Here is a 21,843-nt window from a genome sequence, read left to right as displayed (position 1 = left end):
ACATGTTTATGTATGTGTATTCGTACATATGTTTACCTTTTTTTTTTTTTTTTTTTCCGTTTTCACTGCACTTTTTTAGTATGTACCAATAAATAAAAAATTGTTTGAAATGTATTCTAGAAACATGTCTTTATTAATTACTCTTAAACGAAAGTTTGCATATATTAAAGATAAACCGTTTAGTAAACCAATTATATTCTTATAAAATTAGGCAAAATGTTGGCAGTGTCTTCAAAAGGAACATTTGAAGAAAGTGTGTGTGCAAAATGATTGTGAACTATTTTAAAAAAAAAGAAAGAAAAACAGACCATTGTAAATGCTAAGCTTGACATAAAGAATGGGCATGGAAGAAAAATTAAAATGAAGAAAAATAAATAAAAAAAAAAAAGAAAAAAAGGAAAAAAAAGAAAAAAAAGGAAAAAAAAGAAAAAAAGAAAAAAAAGAAAAAAAAGAAAAAAAAGAAAAAAACAGACCATTATAAATGCAAAGCATGACATGAAAAAATGGGGTGTCAATGAAAAAGAAATGAAAAAGAAAGAAAAAAAAAAAAAAAAAAAAAAACGCGTACAACAATTTAGCCTTAAACTTTAAGAAGAAACATCACATTAAAAAAAAAAAAAAAAAAAAAAAAAAAGAAAGAAAGAAAGAAAGAAAGAAAGAAAAAAAAAAATTCAAAATATACATAAAACTGCACTTCTGTTTTGTGCATAAGCCACCTGTTTCAAGGCACATTTTAATTTAGTCAATTTTCAACTTGCTCAATGATATCTCTTTATCTAATTGTCTCTTTGCATAAAATTTAATAACTTCATCAATAATGATAACAGGAAAAGACCATAAAAATACTAGGAACCAATCATACGCAGTTAAGGCAACAACACCAAAAATACTTGCTAAGGGGGGAATATAAATAATTAGAAAATGTAACAGTAAGGATCCGATGATAGCTAGTACCAAATACATGTTTCTCCATGGTGGGATATTAAATAAGGAGTTATATTCACTCAATGCATTTAAAGCATTAAACATTTCTATTAACACAAGGACGGATAGTGACAACGTGCTCGCCTGAGAGGAGGAAGGAAAAATGAACCACGGTAAAAAGAAGCACAATGAAATAAATTAAAATACAGTAGAGTAAAATATAAAGCAATAGAGTAAAATATAAAGCAATAGAGTAAAATATAAAGCAATAGGGTAAAACAAAAAAAAAAAAAATACAATAAAATGATAAAAAGGGAAACAGACACAGGGAAAACAGTTTCTGCATTCGAGTCAGACGACAATCGAACCGCTGGACTAGTCCTCCCTTTTTCTTTTTTTTTTTTTTTTATATTTTTACAAATTTAAGTCAAATAATGCAAAAATTGCTCAGTGCAGAATTTACCTTAACTTTTCCTGACGAAAAGTACGAACAAGCATCTTCGGACATGCCATAAATTCTGTTGACTTTAAAATTAGGCCAAGCTTTACATTGATTATAATGAGAAAGTTCATAAAAATTTATTAACGTATGATTATCCGAATCTGGGTAAAATATATACCAGTAAACAAATATAGACACAGTGGCCATTCCTACATATGTTCCAATAATTATGTATCTTAGTAAGGTTAATCCATTAATCAAGTTATCGTTTTTATGCCTTGGTTTACATTTCATTACGTCATGTTCCGGGGGGTTAAATCCTGTACAGAAATGAAGTTGTCCAATAGTAGTAAAATTAATCAAATTTTATTATATTTATAGCAATATACACACGATATAGATCCATATGTAACGGGCGCTCAACGGGCAAGTAGAAAAACAAAAAAAAAAAAATTCCTATATATAGAGGCAACTGCTTAATAGCAGGTGTGACTGAGGGGGCTTAAGCCCTTTTCAACCTTCACCCGTGCAGGAAGAATCGCAAGAATATTCAAGAGTGCACTGGAAATGATGCACACATATATAAGCATAACTGCACAAAGCACATACATATGAACATTTACACATGAACGCGTGCATACGCCTGTCAAACATACCCAGTGCTGTAGCGGGTAGACCGTCTGTGACCAGGTTAACCCAGAGGAGCTGGACAGGCGCTAAACTGTCAGGTATTCCCAAAAGTGCAGTTATAAAAATGGAGGCAACTTCACCTATGTTACTACTAATAAGATAACGTATAAAAGCTTTCATATTATTGTAAATACATCTACCTTCTTTGATTGCCTCTACGATTGTATTAAAGTTATCATCAGCTAGTACAATATCTGAAGCCTCTTTAGCTACTTCTGTCCCATTAATTCCCATAGCTATACCTATATCTGCTGATTTTAAAGCTGGGGCATCATTAACCCCATCTCCTGTCATAGCTACAGTTTCTCCTAGATCCTTCAAAATTTTGACAATCTGCTTTTTATGTTTTGGTTCTGTTCGACAGAATATTATTTTTTGTTTATTTTTTAATATACTTTTTTGTTTCTCAAGTGGCAGGTCTTCAAAATCCCTACCATTATAGCAACACTCGCTCGATTCATCATCGGCAACATTACTGTTAGTCATGCGGTAAGCATTGCGGCTAGTATCTAGGTCATTTCTGTTGCTACCATTATTATCCCCTCTGCTGAGTATGTTTATTTCCCTCCCTATGGCCCTCGCTGTATCTATGTTATCCCCTGTAATCATAAACACCCTTATGCCAGCAAGATGGCATAAATTAATAGCTCGTCCAACGTATTTCCTGGGTGGATCTATAATACCCAGGCCACCTAAATACGTTAGATCTTGTTCTAATTTATAATAATCCTCTACATTTGTTATATTTAAATCATTTTTTTTTAATTTTTTAAAAGCAAAACTTAGAGTTCTAAGTGCCCTTTTCCCCATATTCTTAATTCTGTTATGAATATCTTCTTTTAATTCTTCTGTTAATGTACGAAAGTCATTTTTCGTTAGATAAGATTTACAATTTTTTATAATATTTTCTGGAGCTCCTTTACAATAAAGTATTAATTCATTTTTATTATTTTCAACAATTACACTCATTAATTTTCTTTCTCGTGTAAATTCTATAATTTTCACTAATTGACATTCGTTCCTCCAAGCAGCTATGCATTCACTCGGAACAGACTTGTCATCTCTCTTATTATTGCAATTATATTTACTATTCTCAAAATTATTAGAGATCGAATTACTATTACAGTTTTCACTATCTGCGTATGACCATGTACTTCTTCTGCTACTGAAGTTGTCACTCTTTTTACCCGTTGCGCTGTTGTTGTTATTGCTGGGCTTCTCATACTCGGCCGGCATCTTATTATTCCTTAAGTTGTTGGGTAATATATCAAAGTTATGAACAAAGTAGAGTAGGGCTAACTCAGTGCTATCCCCAAATTTTTTTACAATTTCATTTTGATGATTGCAAAAGATATTTGCCTCATTACAGTTTACTAGACACATGTAAAAGTTGTAGTCATATTCCGAATAACAGTACTTACTTATTTTATCTTCGAATATCTTACTTCCTCGACTTATGATCGTGTTCACATTACTGCTCATTTCGGTAAGAGGATAATCGCTTGCTTCATCCTCTGTGTTTTTCCCTTGTCTATTCCTACTAGTATTTCCAACCGCATTTCCCTTATCATATCCATCAGTACCTCCACTATGTTTACCACTATTATAACCACTACTATTCGTGTACTTATTGCGTCCATAGAAATTCCCCTCGCCCTGCTCTTCTCCCCCCATTTTCTCTGTTTCCATTTCGTCTTCCGTTTCCTCCTCTTCTTGATCTTCCGCTTCCACACCTGTACTTTTTTTTTTTTTTTTTTTTTCAATTTTTTAAAAAAGGACTCCTCCTCGATGCCTTCATTTGTATTTGTTTCATAGAAAAAAAAGTTATCCCCCTTTTGGCATAGCTGGAATTCCTTTAATACATTGGTTTCTCTAAATAAATGAAATACAGTAGCTGTCATTTGATTCGTTGTTAGTGTACCAGTTTTATCTGAGCATATTACTGTAGTACAACCCAGTGTTTCTACACTTTGTAATTTCCTTACAATAGCATTTTTCTTTACTAACCTCCTTGTACCTAAGGCTAGACATGTGGTGATAACTGCTGGTAATCCTTCAGGTATTGCAGCAACAGCTAAAGCTACACTAATTTTAAAATAATATAAACATCCATAGAGAAAAGATCCATGAACAGGATCAGAAAAATGCTTGAAATTTATTATCCATACAGTAATACATATAACAAATATAATTTTTGATAACTGTCTTCCAAATGAATCTATTTTTATTTGTAATGGTGTATCTGTATCTTCATTTTTGGACTCAATGACTGCATGCTGTATATTTCCAATTTCTGTGTTCATACCTATATTTATAACTACAGCTAAACATCTACCTGCAACTATGGATGTAGATGAAAATAATATATTTTTTTTTAATTGAATCTCACAATTTTTTAAATTAAAATCTAATATATCCGCATATTTGTCTACTGAACAAGATTCCCCAGTCAACATACTCTGTTCCACTTTAATACTTGTTGAAAATATTTTAATAATTCTAGCATCAGCTGGTGTTTTATTTCCTACATTTAATTCTATTATATCTCCTATGGTTAAATATTTGCTATCTATTATTTTCCATTTCCCATCTCTTAATACTTTTGCTTTAGTTGGTTGTAATTGTTTCAATGCTTCTAACGACTTTTCAGCATTACATTCTTGCCATACACCTACTGCTGCATTTAAAATTAATATCATTACTATAACCAACGGTTCTATAAAATCAGATAATGCCACTTCCTTATTTTGCATATCTAATATTGTTAAAGCAAAACTTATAAATGCTGCTAGTAATAATATTTTTACTAATAAATCGTCAAACTGATTTAATATGAGCTCTAAAATACCCTTTTTCTTTTCTACTTCCAACTCGTTTAATCCATATGCTCTTCTTCTCTTTTCCAGTTTATCTTTTGTCAAACCAACGTTCTCGTCCACGTCCAATGACCTTAGCACCTCCTCCACATGATGCACATGCGCGTACTTTACGATGCTCTCCATTTGTGGTTTGTCCGATTGTCTGTGTGCCTATATGTATGCCTATGCGTCTTCCTATATATATATATATATATATACCTTTGTGTCTTCCTATATGTCCTCTTTTTTTTTCTTTTTTCTTTTTTTTTTTTTTTTTTTTTCTTTTTTTGGGAAAACAAGGTGAGGAACGATGAAAAGAGCAAAAGGGCAAAAAAAAAAAAAAAAAAAAAAATTAGTCTAATATAGTTAGGAAACGAAAATGGGCAGATAGAACATACACCTATGCATGTATCTACACTTGACCATGCACACAAAACGAAACAGAAAGAAAAATAAAATGTGGAAAATTCTGGAGAAATCCTTTTGCAATTGGTTATAATGATCTAAAAGGTAACGGCAAAAATGGATAACTATCAAAATGGATAACTATCAAAATGGATAACTATCAAAATGGATAACTATCAAAATGGATAACTATCAAAATGACTATCAAAATGACTAACTATCAAAATGGATAACTATCAAAATGGATAACTATCAAAATGACTAACTGTCAAACTTTCCAGTTTGATTTTAATTCTAAGTTTTGTTTTTTTAAAAATAAATATTCCACTTATGCGTTTTACTCAATTAATATTTTCTATGTACTATTGTGTGCAAGATATATGGTAAAAAAAGATGAGTCGGCATATGTTACTGTTGGCATTTTGCTTCAAGAAGAACGAGGTTAATGCATGGGTACGTATAATAAACATTCGCATGCATAAATGTATATACATACTAGCATATACACAACGTATGCATATATGCATGTATGCGTATATGCTAATGTTCATGTATACATTTGTGCAAATATGTATATACATGTAAAAGGCGTTTACTTCAACATATTCCCTTTAATGAATTATGAGTATAATGGCATAACATGATGCACGCGCGTAACGCAGAATTTTAAGCTTTTTTTTCAATCCAAATGTATATATATGTATATGTATATATATGTATAAGAGTATATATATGTATAAGTGTATATATATGTATAAGTGTATATATATGTATAAGTGTATATATATGTATAAGTGTATATATATGTATAAGTGTATATATATGTATAAGTGTATATATATGTATAAATGTATATATATGTATAAGTGTATATATATGTACGTGTACATGTACGTACATTAGTATTATTAAGTCAAAATAAGTACAGTATATTATGCTTATGCAAACGCTCTTGATTGTTTTCCAAATAAATTAAAAAAGAGAAAAACGTTTAAACAGTAACACAATTAAAACACGGTTCAAAAATGGAAAAAAAAAATTGGTTAAAAATTATGAATGCGTTCATTAAACGGAGTAAAAAATATGTACATATGTTCGTACTACACATTACATAAGTAAGAATGGTATGTACGCATGTGCACGTATAAAGCTTATGCATATGCAATACGAAAATATTTTAGCTTATTCCATACCATTTAAATATGTACAAGCTCGTGTATATTAAGTACGTGTAAGTGCTTACATTTTTACTTATGCATTAGTTATTCAATTATTCATTCATTTATTCGTTTAATATTCGTTTCTTATTCATTTATTATGCATTTATAACTCATTTGCCATTCATTTATCGCTCATTTGCCATTCATTTATCGCTCATTTGCCATTCATTTATCGCTCATTTGCCATTCATTTATCGCTCATTTGCCATTCATTTATCGCTCATTTGCCATTCATTTATCGCTAATTTGTCATTCATTTATCGCTCATTTGCCATTCATTTATCGCTATTGTCATTCATTTAGTACTCATTTGTTATTCACTTCCTATTCATTTATTTATATTTTCTTCATATTACGCTAAAAGTGAACGACATAAATAATCAAAAAATTATTCGCTATAATAACAAATTATAAGTTTTCAAAAGAATGTACAATATTATAGCCACGGAAATAACAATACAAATAAATATTGACTAAAATTATTTAATTATACATAGCCTTTTATTTTTTATATTTTTTATTTATTTATTAAAAACGGAAATTTGTAAAAAACAAAAAGAATAATAACAAAACGAACATAAAATGAATATCATTTGTAAATATTATATTCTTATGTGTAAAATTGCAAAAATGGCATTATAAAAAACAAATTTTTAATCGCATGTACCATGTAAAATAAATAGGAGCCGCTAGTCCCATATAAATATACACATACATACGTACATACATACATAATATATACAGTTATCACACCCACTAATGCACATTTATGTAAATATATCCCTATATTTATATATATATATATATATATATATAGCACTTCCTTTTTGGAGATGAATATATTATAAGTGAAAAATTCGCTATAATGTTGAACATATTCTTTTAAGTTAGTTTTTTTTTTTTTTTTATTTTATTTTTATATCCGTTTATTAGTATATCTGCTTATTGGGATATCTGCTTATTGGGATATCCGTTTATTCGTTTTTCTTTGGGTTTTAAAATTAAGAACTTGAGTTACGATGAAACAAAGCCATTTTAAAATTTTTTTGAGGTTACATATACTAATAAATATAGCTTTAAAAATAACAATCCGATCGCTTTGTTTGTACTAGTGTAGAAGTTGAAAACTGTGTGTCATTATATTTTCAACATATATGAAAACGAATTCTAGTACATTTCAGTAAATATATGATGTGTTACCAAATCTACATAGACACAGTTTACGTAAAATAAAAAGCTTTGAAAAGGGTAAAAATTTTAACATTCTACGTGAAGTATTTTCCCTTATATATTATCATTTTTATACTATGCTTTGTATACTATGATTTGTATACTATGATTTGTATACTATCATTTGTATATAATTTTTTTTATATAATTTTTTTTTTTTTCTTTCCAACTTGTTTAATCTTCAAGCTTGTTTTTTTTTTCTCTTGCTTTTTAGCAGAAATGCTGTAGGAAGAAGTGCCATATGAGTTTTTTCTTTTCTTTATTTTTTCTCTTTTTTTTTGTATCTTTTTTTTTTTTTAAACACATTTCCGCAACTATGCTAAAAATGATTAGCAACATAACGTCTGAACCTGGTCAGGTGAAAATTAATTATTGAGCACTTCAACAGTTAGGTAACTTAAGTCTTTGAAATATTTATAAAAGAGGATATGAGGCAAAAATACCATATTCTACGAGCATTACTTTCCTAACTCATAACACAAACTTGCAATTTTTTTGTGCATGATTATATATATATGTACTTATATACTAATATATTAGTTGTGAATATAATATAAAAACATAAATAATAAATGATGAGCAGCTAAAGATCCACTCTCTCATTTTAACATTATGTACTTTTATATAATTTAATTAAACAACAAACAAAAAAAAAAATAAGTATATACTATAACCTTTGGAAGAAATATATGTATATGTTCATATATATAAAATAATAGCGCATAAAGTTGTAAAAACTAAAAGTTAAATTATTCCTTTTTTTTCTCCTTTATTCATTAAAAATGGGGAAATTACATATACAAATGAAACAAAAACGTAATGCTATATACATAGTGAAAAAAAAAAATATATACCATTTAATATGTATACTTTTTTTTAATATGTATGCTCTTCTTTTTTCTTTTTTTTTTTTTTTATTCTTGTTGTAGTTGCAAATTATGATCTTCTTTATTTTACTGAAAGATTATATATTTCACGTAAACATTTGTTTCTGCACTTGTAAAAGCTCCACCTTGTTATTTTATGCTCCACTCATCATTTTTCAGGTCTGATAATAGATATATGTATATATATATATATATGTATATGAATATGTACGTAGGGATGTTTTTATGATGCTATAACCTCTTCATTTTTTGTGATGGTAGTCCTAATTTTTTTGGACTATTTTACATATATTTCTATATATTTTATAAGAAAAAAGAAAAGAAAAGAATGTGGATATATATATATATATATATATTAAAAAAAATTATATCATTTTGTATAATATATTATAATGGTATATAATGCATATTTGATGTTTCTTAGATGAGTAATAATATGCGTAAAATATATTGCCATGGGAAAAACCTTAATGTTGTGGCCATTCGTTGTTTTATTTAAGATTATTATATTTTCCTTGTTTGCATTTAACACTTACCATTTGGCAATAATTATTACGTAATCTTAATAATTAACGCTTATTAATTAATAATTAATACTAAATTTTTTTTTTGTTCCTTTGTTTTTCTTTTCTTTTGTTTTTCTGTTCTTTTGTTTTTCTGTTCTTTTGTTTTTCTGTTCTTTTGTTTTTCTGTTCTTTTGTTTTTCTGTTCTTTTGTTTTTCTGTTCTTTTGTTTTTCTGTTCTTTTGTTTTTCTTTTCTTTTTCTTTTTTCCTTTTTCACATCTTAGTAGAGGAAATGTAACAACCGCAAGATAAAAAATTATTTTGCGTTATTTCGTAATATTCCTTAAAAAAAAAAAAAAAAGAACAATAAATAAATGAAGTGAATTATATTTGTTTGGCCCTATAGAACAATATACATTAAAGTATTTTATTATTATTATTATTATTATTATTATTATTATTATTATTATTATTATTATTATTATTATTATTATTATTATTATTATTATTATTATTATTATTATTATTATTATTATTATTATTTTTTTTTTTTATAATTGGCATATATATCCAATTTTAAAAGGGCACATACAAAATGAATGAAGATATATCTGTTTTATTACATGAAGGAATTAACTTAATATTTGAAAAATGGTATTATATATACATATAAATAAAATATATATAATATACGTATAAGTATGTACACATATTATAATTTCATAATACCAAAGGCAAAATGAAAAAGAATAAACAAATTTGCAAATAGGAGCAGCATGCGCAATTATTTTTAACTATTTAACTCCATGAGTTTTTGTAAAAGTATATTAAACTGCAATACCTCGAACATACCAAATGCTGTCTTTGCGTTTAATAGCAGCATAATATTACATTAAGCAGTTTTACGTATGTAATATGTTTTCCTTATGTTGTATCCTTAATTATAATCATATTCTTTGCTTCGAAAAAAAGAAAAATATATTTTATATATATATACATATATATATTTTTTTTTTTTTTTTTTTTTCAACTTTCGTATTCTTTAACAATGCAGGACAGTTCTTCGACTTGCTGTGACAAATAATTGGGGTGGGGCAAACTCGGAAGAAAAAAAAATAAAATTAATTGAATATGTATATAATTACATTATATCAAGTAAGCATGGGAAAAAAAAAAAATATGAACATGCAAGAATGTACATGCATACATATGTGTATATATGTATATCCATGCATATTAAACGGAACAAAAAAAAATATGAACAGTTCATATATTTCTCAAAAAGAACGACACCTTTCCTCCATTTCGTTTTTTTAGAATTTGATCACGTTCATAATATTTTTTTATGTAAATTTAAAAAAAAGATAAAGAAAAAAAAAAGCACACAGAAGTGCAAATACACACATGCCCATATGAATATTTATATATATATATATTTTTTTTTTTTTCTCATTTAGAGAATACTCCAAAAAATAAACTAGGCGACTATCTGAGAGATGAAATGGGCTCCCTGTTTAATGTAGACATTGAAGATGATAGTGATGTAATATAAATAACGAAGATAAATAGTGGAAATATAAAAATTCATTATGCATAAGTGCATGTATGTGTTTGTGTTTGTGTGTGTGTATGTGTATACATGTATGTGTATATATGTATGTGTATATATGTTTGTGTAAACCCTCTTATGTGGACTGTTGTTTTTTCTCCTTGCAGATAGAAGTTTCCGAATTGATACTAGACCTATATAATAATTTAAAAAAGAATAATTTAGGAATAATTGACAAAATTAGAGAAATTGAAGTATCTGATTTGATAGAGTCTAAGGGAAATAACTTAGTGCAAGAAGAACAAACTGACAACGAAGAACTTTCAAATAATGAATATTCGAGCACAGATCAATCAAATAGTGAATAAACATTAAGGAGAGGACAGTATATAATACCTTAATATAAAATATTGTTTGTATTAAATAAATGTTTAGAAGACAAGGAGATTAAAATTATATTGCAAAAAATTGCAAGGGAAATATTTAAGTACAAACACAAGAGAAAATTGATAATATATTGAATGAAAGTTTTGGTTTACAACTAAAGAAATTTTAGGCTAATGGAATCTTGCACGTTTTAGTGGGTAGACCTTTATCATTAGAAGAATTACGAAGGGAAAAATATGGGCATATATGAATACGTACGTACGCATGAATGTTTATATTTACATATATGTATATATGAACACCTTGTGCTGTTACAATGCAGCAATTTAAAATGAAGCCAAATTATGGGTACACGCCATTTTTAATGAAATGGCATAATTAGCGTACATTTAAATAACGTTTGCATTTTTCGTGTGCATTTTAGATTATCCTTTTCACATCAAACATAAAACGCGTGCATATGTATCAGTATGCATATGCTTACACATATGCATATATAAATATGTATTTTTATTTTTATGATGAGATAAAGAAAAAGCATGAACAAGTCACGTATTTTAGGTAAAACTGCATGAACAATTCAGGTTATTTGATAAATTTTATATATATTATATATATATATATATATATACATATACATATACATATACATATACATATACATATACATATACATATATACATATACATATACATATACATATACATATACATATACATATACATATACATATACATATACATATACATATACATATACATATACATATACATATACATATACATATACATATACATATACATATACATATACATATACATATACATATACATATACATATACATTTTTTTTTTTTTTAAATGAAAAAACACTATTTAATTTTGCTTCTCTACATTATTATTAAAAAAAAGACAATTTATCATAGATGAATTTTAAAAAGATATTTATTCTAGCCTTTGTGGAAAAGTTCAGAGCCATCATTTCGTTTTTTCGATTTGCATTTATTTTCATTTGTGAAAAATTGACATGAGCTTCTTCGCAAAATAACGTGAAAAAACGAAAAAATCAAAAATTGAAAAAATGAAAAATTGAAAAATTGAAAAAAAAAAAATTATAATTGTATGAAGTTCCTCAAGGGCATTTTTTCAAAAAGAGCTAGTAATGCATATACCATATACATATATGTGCACATATGAAAACAGTTCCAACGATCCGTTCTTGCCGTTAAAAACTTTGATTTCTTCTTTCATTGGAGATGACAGTTGAGTACTTGTATTTTATATGCTATATTTTTGTAATATCGGTTTTACCCGTTTTAAAGAATGTTCTTTTTCACTAACAAAGAAATTCAACATTACGCATAAGTATATATACACATACGCAAATATATAAATAAATATATATATATATATATATATATATAATATATATATATATATATATATATACATATATGCATATGTGTATATATGTACTTAAAGATGGCGTGTAGTGGAAGAGAGTAAGGGTTAGTTACCATTGAGACCAATTTCGAACGACGTTCTTTATTAACAATATTTTTTATGAACAATTATTTTTCGCTAATTTATTTTGCAAGTCCTAGTTGTAAACTGTTTAAAAAAGCGCTAATACTTTTATTTTGTTTTAATTTGTTTCATTTTATTATTTAAAAAAAAAAAAAGTAAATTAATAATAGTCTGTTGCTCAACGAAGGAAAAATAAAATTCCAAAAATAAATGAATCTTCATGTGTATACACACATATGCGAGTACAGAATGAAATATTCATATGAGCTTAAGAGATTTTTTTTTTTTTTTTTTTTTTTTTTTTTTTTTAATTATGTATATAGGTGTAAAATGATACATACACTTTCTCATGTACTTTTTTAAAATTGCTTATTTTGCTTGTTACCTTTTCTTCAGAACTGCATTTTGTTATTACTGTCATTATTACTGTTATTATTATCGTTATTATTATAAACTCCTCTTTCATTCAGTTCGTTTTCCCTCGAATTAGCCATTTTTTTTCTTTTTATTTAATTTAAATATCTCGCGATTATTCCTTTTCGCCAGTTCATCGATTAATATTGCGGTTCCATTTCATCCATCCATTTTCCTCGTTTATCAAATTTGAAATATTTTTTGTTTTATTCCTATATACTTGTTGACCTGAACATGTAATTAATTTTTTTTTTTTTTTTCCTAAATGAAGTCTTTTAAAATAAATCCATTTGATGGGAGATCATGCAGTTAGACCTTTAAGTGCTAAAAGCCAGAATGAAAGTGAGTACGTATTTAATGAGAGCATCTATAAAAAAGAAAATGATGCTATGGTTGGAAATGGACCAATAGGTAAGCATCAAATACAAGAACAGAAAGGAAAGGCAGAGATTGGGAAAAACTTGAATGAAGTTAAAACAAGCTCAATGAAATTAGGCACAGTCGTGGAAGAAGCAGCTAAAGAGGATGCGGTTGGAACAAATTCTGAAAAGCCAAACGCGGGTGGTCCTAATGATGGCGAAATGGAGCAAGACCAAGTGAGCAAAATACTCGAGGATGACAAAAATACCAACAGCGAAGGAAACAAATTTCAGCGCAAGGAAAAAGACGTAATTGCACAAGGGGAAGAAGAATGGGTAGAGAATAGTCAAATTTGCAAAAAGACGAATTATGAGAATGATAAATATGAGTGTATGAGTACACACAACATATATACTAAACAAAATGATGAATGTAATGGAAATAAATATTTAAATAATTATACAGAAAAGTGTACAAATCAAATGACCAAGGGTTGGGAAAATTCCCCATATGATAGTCAAATGGTCATGAACGAAAAAAAAAAAAAAGATAAAATAATAAAATTATGTATTGTTGAGGAAAAAGAGAATACTAACAGTGAAGAAAATAAAAATTATAACTCCAATAATGTAAGGTATAACTCATTAAATGAAAACAAAGATAGTGTAGCAATGAATAAGTGCCATGATAAGAAAAATGGCAATACATTTAACAATGAAAATAGCAATACATTTAACAATGAAAATAGCAATACATTTAACAGTGAAAATAGCAATACATTTAACAATGAAAATAGCAATACATTTAACAATGAAAATAGCAATACATTTAACAATGAAAATAGCAATACATTTAACAGTGAAAATAGCAATACATTTAACAATGAAAATAGCAATACATTTAAAAATGAAAATAGCAATACATTTAATAATGAAAATAGCAATATATTTAATAATGAAAATAGCAATATATTTAATAATGAAAATGGTAATGATAATAGTAATGATAATAGAAACGACAGTAGCAATGGTAATGATAATAGAAACGACAGTAGTAATGGTAATGATAACGATGATAACAGGAATGATGGCCACAATGATAACAGGAATGATAGCCACAATGATTACAGGAATGACAATTATGGCAGTACCAGGCGTAGGGAAAACGCAAAAATTATGGAACTACACAAAAATGACAAAGCCACAAATATAAATATCTATAGACGCATGTACCAGTCATACATTTTATTAAAAAGGGAATACAACGAATTAATAAATGAAAACAGAAAAAAATTAGGAATAAATAAAAAATTAAAGTATGAATTAAATAATTTAAAGGATAATAATTATTATTCCAATCTTTTTTTTAAAAGTGATTCAGATAATCTTTTTGACGAATTAGCATCAGGAATAAGTAGCATTTTTAAATGGATTGACATCGAAAATAAAATTGCTCCCAAAAGTTCAGTCATTAATAGGCCAAATGCTGATAATAACGTGAAGAGCGATAAGTATGGTTTGCAACTTCTTAACAAAAAAGAGCTTGTACATAATCATGCATATCATCAAAGTGATACAGTAATTAATTTGGAAACGATAGAGAAGCAATGTGTGGACGATATTGACAATCATGTAATAGTTAGGAACGAAGCAAGTGCTAAAGAAAACGATTCGAAAAATGACAAAACAGACAAAAATTTACCAAGTAACAATACAAATGAATGTATAAGGAATGCTGAGCAAAATAACAAAGAGATGAAACATACCTTCCAAACAAATGGAGCATGTAAAAATGAAGAAAATGAATTATCAAGTAAGAACACACTATTCAATATAGATTTGTTCAAAAATGCTATTATTAGTAACTTCATTCCGAATAGCACTTGCACCGGTGAAGTTAATGTAGACTCAATTCACTCCACTAGTAAAAAAAGAACAAATGAAAAAAGTATGAACGGTTCCAATGGCTGTAACGACCTCCAGATGAGGTACAGTAATGGTAATAGTAGTAGCAGTAGCAGTAGTAGTAATAGTAATAGTAATAATAACAGTAAAAATAATGGTAATAATAATGGTAATAATAATGGTAATAATAATGGTAATAATAATGGTAATAATAATGGTAATAATAATGGTAATAATAATGGTAATAATAATGGTAATAATAATGGTAATAATAATGGTAATAATAATGGTAATAATAATATTAGTAACAGTAATAATAAGAATTTCATGAATGAGGCAAATATTAAGGCCAAGGTGAAAGACGCTGACTATGAAACGATACCCGTTCTCAATGATGAGGGGTTTATTAAAATCGATTTAAATATTATGCAAAGTGAAAACACAAATGTAAATGATGAAGCTGCTAAGAAGGAGCCACTTTTAAAAAATGATATGTTAGCATGTAAGGACAAATGTCTAGTAGGTGGTACTGCTATAGGGGAAAACACCTCAATATTTAGTACTACACAAGAGAAAGAAGTGTTTCCGATCTGTCAAATATATAAGCAGCAAAATGGTCTTCCATACTCCCAGCAATACGCACAGCAAATGATACAACGTAACAGAAGCAAATATTCGTACATTAGTAAAATTGCACAAAAAGCTCCACCTAATATAGCAGAGAAAAAATATAGTCCAAAATTGAACTTAAAAAATGGAGGAGTATATAACACCGTTTTGGCTAGCAGTACTTATGAGCAAAGAATAAGAAAAAACTCCTTTTTATGGGAAAAGGAAAATATAGGAAAAAAAAGAGACACAAAATATGTCCACTGTACTAACCAATTTGAAGAAAGAGAAAGGAGCTTTTTAAAAAAGATAAATGACGATACCTTATTACTTAGTAGAGATCCAATAAAGGAAAACATTATCGACTATATAAAGAAGAAACTACATATGAGGAACAAAAGTATGATTAACACAGAGCAGGTTATGAGCTGTAACGAAAGTACAAATGGAGCACAAAAAGAACAGCAAAATGGTAAAGTGGCAAGCAACAAATTTGTAAACACCATACATGAAAACACAAATGATATGACAAAGATTGATGACTTTAATGATGACCTTAATGATGATGTTAATGATGATGTTAATGATGATGTTAATGATGATGATAATGATGATGTTAATGATGATGATAATGATGACAAAAAGGTGAAAACGATTTTTCATATATGTAATTTTAAGGAAAATAAATACATTCCCATAAATTTAATCAATTTTTTTTTAATTAATGAAAAGAATACACATTCGGATATCGATATCAGTTTAAACTGTTTAAAAAAAAATATGGAATTTATTTTAAAAAAAAATAAGAAAAAAATTGTATATAATATGAGCAATAATTTTGATAAATGCGCTCCTCGCGCAAACAACAATTTAGTAGAGAGAAGTGCCCATACTACTATTTCAAATTTGACCAATTGTCAAAAAAAGGGTAATTCAGGGCGAGACGAAGCTGCATCATTACATAAAATTGATAACAGTTCGTGTAACAGCGATAAAAATTTCGAAATGGAAGATACTCATATTATTAACAAGTCAGAAATAATAAAAAATAAAACAAATTGCAATTTAAAATCTATTCATGGTAACTCCAATTATGAGTACAATGAACAAAATGTGAATGATGGCGAAATACACACTTTTATAAAAATACTAGACCAAAGAAAGCATTTTTTTAAACTGAATAAATTGAGTAAAATTATCGTAAAAAAGACCCCCAAAAATTGTAAAATAAATGGAAAGAAAAGTATAAAAATTATTATGAACAGGTCAGTTATTCAGAACGACACCGAACTGGGTCGTATAATTAATAGCAAAACTGTGATAAGAAACAAAAACGAAATGAAAAGACTTAAATATCGATTAATTACGAAAGTGGAAGAAAATAATATTTTTTTATGTGTATCGAAAGTAGATAAAAAAGAACTTTCATCTACCTTGTTGAACACTTTTTCACCAAATTGTGATAATTTCTCCTGCACATATAAAAAAAAAAAATATTGCATGTTCAGGAAAAAAAAAAAAAAAAAATTTCAAATAAAGAGTGATAAAATAAACAATCAAAATGAGAGAAATATATTGAAGAATATAAAAAAGATAGAGGAAAATGGCAGACCTATTTTTCCATTTAATATAAACAAAAATGATAATAAATACAAAGGGGGAAAAAACGACCTTACAAGTCTAAATGAAAGCTTCAGTAGAGAGAAATACATGAATGAAACTCTTCATAAGGAGCATGATAAGGAAGAAGTTGAAAAGGGGAGAGAATTCTATGGAGATGCTTCTAACAATTGCGTTAAAAACAATTTTAATGAAGAAACTAAGAGCATAGATGTGGATCATGGAAAATATGTAGCTATGTCGAAGCTCCAACTGATTGAGGATGTCCCATATATGATTAGTAGTTCAGGAAATGATGACTTGTTAATACAGTTTAAAGAGTTACTGACAAAACATATATTATCTCTTAACATTTTAAGTAAACAAATAGATGAAAAGGAAATAGTTAGCGAAATTAATGATGAAGTGATAATAATAGGAATAAAATTATTTTTAAATGATAAGTACATATTACTCTTTGTTGATGCATTAAATAGTATTGAACACACAGTGAGAAAATGGGTTGATCATAATGAACAAGCATTAAAATGTTATATTAAACATAGTTGGAAATTTTCCAATTTTTTTAAGTATTACCCCATAAATGTATATACTTTTTTTTGTCATTTTTTAAACATTCTTGAAAATCTAGTTGAGCAATATCCTTTTTATTTTTCCATTTCGATGGAGGACATACTCCCCCTAGATTCTCACACAAAGTGAATTATGCGCCATGCACACAAACATGCACATACTTATACACATACGTATACATATACAGATGAAAGTACGAACACACGCTTAATCCCAAATATGCATATAGCCACGTATACACATATACGCCCACGAACATACATATTCACATACGTACATATTCACACACGTACATATTCACACACGTACATATTCACACACGTACATATTCACACACGTACATATTCACACACGTACATATTCACACACGTACATATTCACACACGTACGTATTCACACACGAACATACATTGACCCATGGGGTGGACTGATATATTTTTTTACCTACATATGATATATATTTACATAATTCATATAACGCAACGGGCTTGAGGGGCATGCACAACAGTTTATTTGTTTTTTCACATTTTATTCAATTTTTTCTCGTCCTTTTGAAGTATGGCAGGTCAAGTTATTACATATAATATTGTGCCGTGTTATTTATACTTCTTGTTATACTATGTTATGTAATATTCTTTTTTTTTTCTTTTTTTTTTTTTTGTTTGTAACACCTAAGTCCTAATGTAAGACCATAGAACAAATACTGCTCTAGGAGCTTTTAAAGCTTAACCAAGTGACGATTTTACTTTTTAAGGATAAATGTGTAAAGGCACTTACATGCATAGAACAAAGGGAAAAAAAAAAAAAAAAAAAAAAAAAAAATGGGAAAGAGGTAAGGGGAATGAGTAAATCGTAAAGAGCAAGGAATAAATAGTTAAGAGTAAATAGTAAAGAGCAAATAGCAAAGAGTAAATAGTAAATAGTAAATAGGTAAGAGTAATGCAGAATCATGCGCAGTGAAATGCTAGGTTGTTTTCAAATAGAGTTACAGGACAACCTTTCTGTGAGCTATAGATAATCTGCTTATTTAATATTCATGACTTATCGCATATCATTTATCGCTTACCATTTAAGCATTCTTATTTGTTTTATTTTTTTTCTTTTGATACATAAGTAATAATACATTGCACCATATTACCGACATGTGCAAATATCCGCGTTTGGCATGTTAATGTGTTCATGCTTGCAGAGGAGTACACAGCAAACTAGAACTGCGCTTGTTTACGTATACATGTACATGCTTATGTGTGTGCATATGTACATACATATTTATATATATGTGCTAGTACATACACCCATAAGTACATAGTCCTGTACACACACGCATATATTTCGGTGCAAAACATTTACAGACAAAGTATGAAATACATAGCCTTTTTTACCGTCCTCCTTTTTTACTTTTACAATGAACAAGGGGATCCCCCTGAAACGATATGCCCCCATTCTGTTCTCTCAAAAAATGAAGATATAAAAAATATTATGTACAACTTTTCATTAAGCAAGAAAAAACAAGCCAATTCAAGGATTTTGTATGACTTGTTAAGAAAACGTCGTAAGGGAAGGAGACGAAGAGTACAAAATCGAAAAGGAAGAAGAAGACAAAATAATAGGAGAGCCAGAAAATTGAAAAAAAAAGAACAACGAAGAAAAAGAAAAGAAGAAAGGAAACGAAAAAGGGAAAGAAGAAGGCAAGAACGGAAGAGAAAAAGGAAAGAACGAAAAAGGAAAAAAAAAGAAAAAAGAGAGAGAAAAAAAGAAAGAAAAAGAGAAAAAAAGGAAAGAAAAAGGGAAGAAAAGGAAAGAAGAAGAGAAGAAAAAGAACGACAGCAACAAACAAGTGAACATGTTGACTTACAAGAACACATGAATAAAAATAATGATGAAATTGCACAGGAAACTGGGAATGAAGAACAAAAATATACCACAAGAAAAAACAATTATGAACAGGATGATGATATGGCATTCCCTAATAGATACATAACTGAAAAACCTGATCATGATGATACAACAAATAACGATAAAAGCTCATTACAGAGTATTAACAGAACAGCAAATGAACCGTATTACAACAATATTGAAAATAATGCAGGGAAAAGCATAAGCTCTTCACTCAGCTCCTCCTATAATGACACAGAAGATAACGAGAAAGTTATTAATATAGATAAATTAAAACATGAACCCAAAAATGTAATAGTTCAAAAGATTAAGCGAGCGCTGCAAATGTTACAGTAGAAGGGACGAGAAGAAGTGTTATCTCCTTACCCGCATATAAGCAAATATAATATGGGGGCATGACCATATGTATATATATATATATATATATATATATATATATATATATATACATATACTACGGATAATCATCTATACACGTGCATACAAGTAATGGTCAGCATGTATAGACACATATGCAAAAACTGGGGAGCTAAAATTCAAATGGTCATGCGCACAGTCACTGTTAGAGGTTCCCCTCATTTATTATGTTACATTGTATTGTATTACATTGTATAGAATTTTATGGTATAGAATTTTATTTCGTTGTATTTTATTTTATTTTATTTCGTTATATTTTATTTTATTTCGTTATATTTTATTTTATTTCGTTATATTTTATTTTATTTTATTTCGTTATATTTTATTTTATTTTATTTTTTCTGTTCTTGTTTCTTATTTTATTACTGGGTTATCTTTATTTATCATGTGATACATCGTGCAGCAAATTGTGCCACCCGATGTGTTGCTCTCTGTAATCCTTTTTCCTTTGGTTCCTTTTATTTTTCTATATTCAGAGAAAGCCATAAAAAACGATGATACAAAAAAAAAAAAAAAAAAAAAAAAATTAAAAAAAAAATAAATAAAAAGTTTTACTAATGATTTTTTTTTTTTTTTTTTTTTTCTTACAAATTGAATAAAAGAATATACATTTTCTCTTCTTTGCCCTACTTTTGTTTTTTTAGAATTTTTTCGTTTATAAATTTATCCTTTCCTTACGAAAAAAGCTTCTCTGCTAATAATTTTTTTATATTTCTGCACACGGGAAAAACATTTTATTCGTTCATTTGAGGAAAAGAAAAAATATCAGTGAAACAAATTAATTACGTACGTTAAGTATATGTGCATATATACATACATATATACATACATACGTACATACATACGTACATATATACATACATATATACATACATATATACATACATACGTACATACATACGTACATACATACGTACATACATACGTACATACATACGTACATGTATACTGTCAAAATTGTTTGAAGAAAAAAAAAAAAAAAAAATAATAATAATAATAATAATAATAATAATAATAATAAAATAAAATAAAATAAAATAAAATAAAATATAGCAAAATAAAGCAAAGTAAAAGGAACAGGAGTCATAATATAATGCTTTTATGCTGGAATAGCACAAATGCGTGTTTGAAGCAACTGAGTGGTAGTCGCAGCAGTAGTGCTCATAGCAAACATTCCTTTTAACTACATTGTTGAGGATAATTCCAAAATAGGAAAAAATATAAATATAAAAGCGCAAGGAAAAGTATTATTTGAGAAAAAAGAAAAACATATACCTTCCATAGTATATGTAGTGCCACAGATATAAAACGAAAAAAATAATTTAATATGAGAAAAGAGCAAATAACGTGGTATGGTAATATAACAAAGGTGTTGTACAGCATTAGTTAACTGTGATACACTCCTTAACCAACTAAATGGTCCTCAA

General features: G+C 27.9%; 4 protein-coding genes across 4 annotated transcripts; 3 read left to right on the top strand and 1 right to left on the bottom strand.

The window, feature by feature from the left end:
• Nucleotides 1-738: 738 nt before the first annotated feature.
• On the bottom strand, nucleotides 739-5,058 carry MKS88_000697 (calcium-transporting ATPase; the record flags this gene model as incomplete). The annotated part of the gene is made up of 4 exons (XM_067218222.1): nucleotides 739-1,068; nucleotides 1,388-1,686; nucleotides 2,023-3,789; nucleotides 3,978-5,058. The coding sequence occupies 4 exons, from the start codon at nucleotides 5,056-5,058 to the stop codon at nucleotides 739-741; spliced, it is 3,477 nt and encodes a 1,158-aa protein (XP_067075480.1).
• A 4,697-nt stretch (nucleotides 5,059-9,755) lies between these two features.
• Nucleotides 9,756-11,077, top strand: MKS88_000696 (pre-rRNA-processing protein TSR2; the record flags this gene model as incomplete). The annotated part of the gene is made up of 4 exons (XM_067218211.1): nucleotides 9,756-9,814; nucleotides 10,215-10,315; nucleotides 10,618-10,703; nucleotides 10,877-11,077. 4 exons carry the CDS (start codon nucleotides 9,756-9,758, stop codon nucleotides 11,075-11,077), a joined length of 447 nt encoding a protein of 148 aa, XP_067075479.1.
• Nucleotides 11,078-13,330: 2,253 nt separating this feature from the next.
• On the top strand, nucleotides 13,331-18,232 carry MKS88_000695 (uncharacterized protein; the record flags this gene model as incomplete). The annotated part of the gene is made up of 1 exon (XM_067218200.1): nucleotides 13,331-18,232. One exon carries the CDS (start codon nucleotides 13,331-13,333, stop codon nucleotides 18,230-18,232), a length of 4,902 nt encoding a protein of 1,633 aa, XP_067075478.1.
• Nucleotides 18,233-19,462: 1,230 nt separating this feature from the next.
• Nucleotides 19,463-20,335, top strand: MKS88_000694 (uncharacterized protein; the record flags this gene model as incomplete). Its single annotated transcript, XM_067218190.1, has 1 exon — nucleotides 19,463-20,335. The coding sequence occupies one exon, from the start codon at nucleotides 19,463-19,465 to the stop codon at nucleotides 20,333-20,335; it is 873 nt and encodes a 290-aa protein (XP_067075477.1).
• Between the last annotated feature and the right edge of the window lie 1,508 nt (nucleotides 20,336-21,843).

Source organism: Plasmodium brasilianum, chromosome 2 (genome assembly GCF_023973825.1).
Source record: "Plasmodium brasilianum strain Bolivian I chromosome 2, whole genome shotgun sequence".
Taxonomy (NCBI): Eukaryota; Apicomplexa; class Aconoidasida; order Haemosporida; family Plasmodiidae; genus Plasmodium; species Plasmodium brasilianum.
The sequence above is the reverse complement of the archived record's forward strand: the minus strand, read 5'-3'. Positions and strand labels throughout refer to the sequence as shown.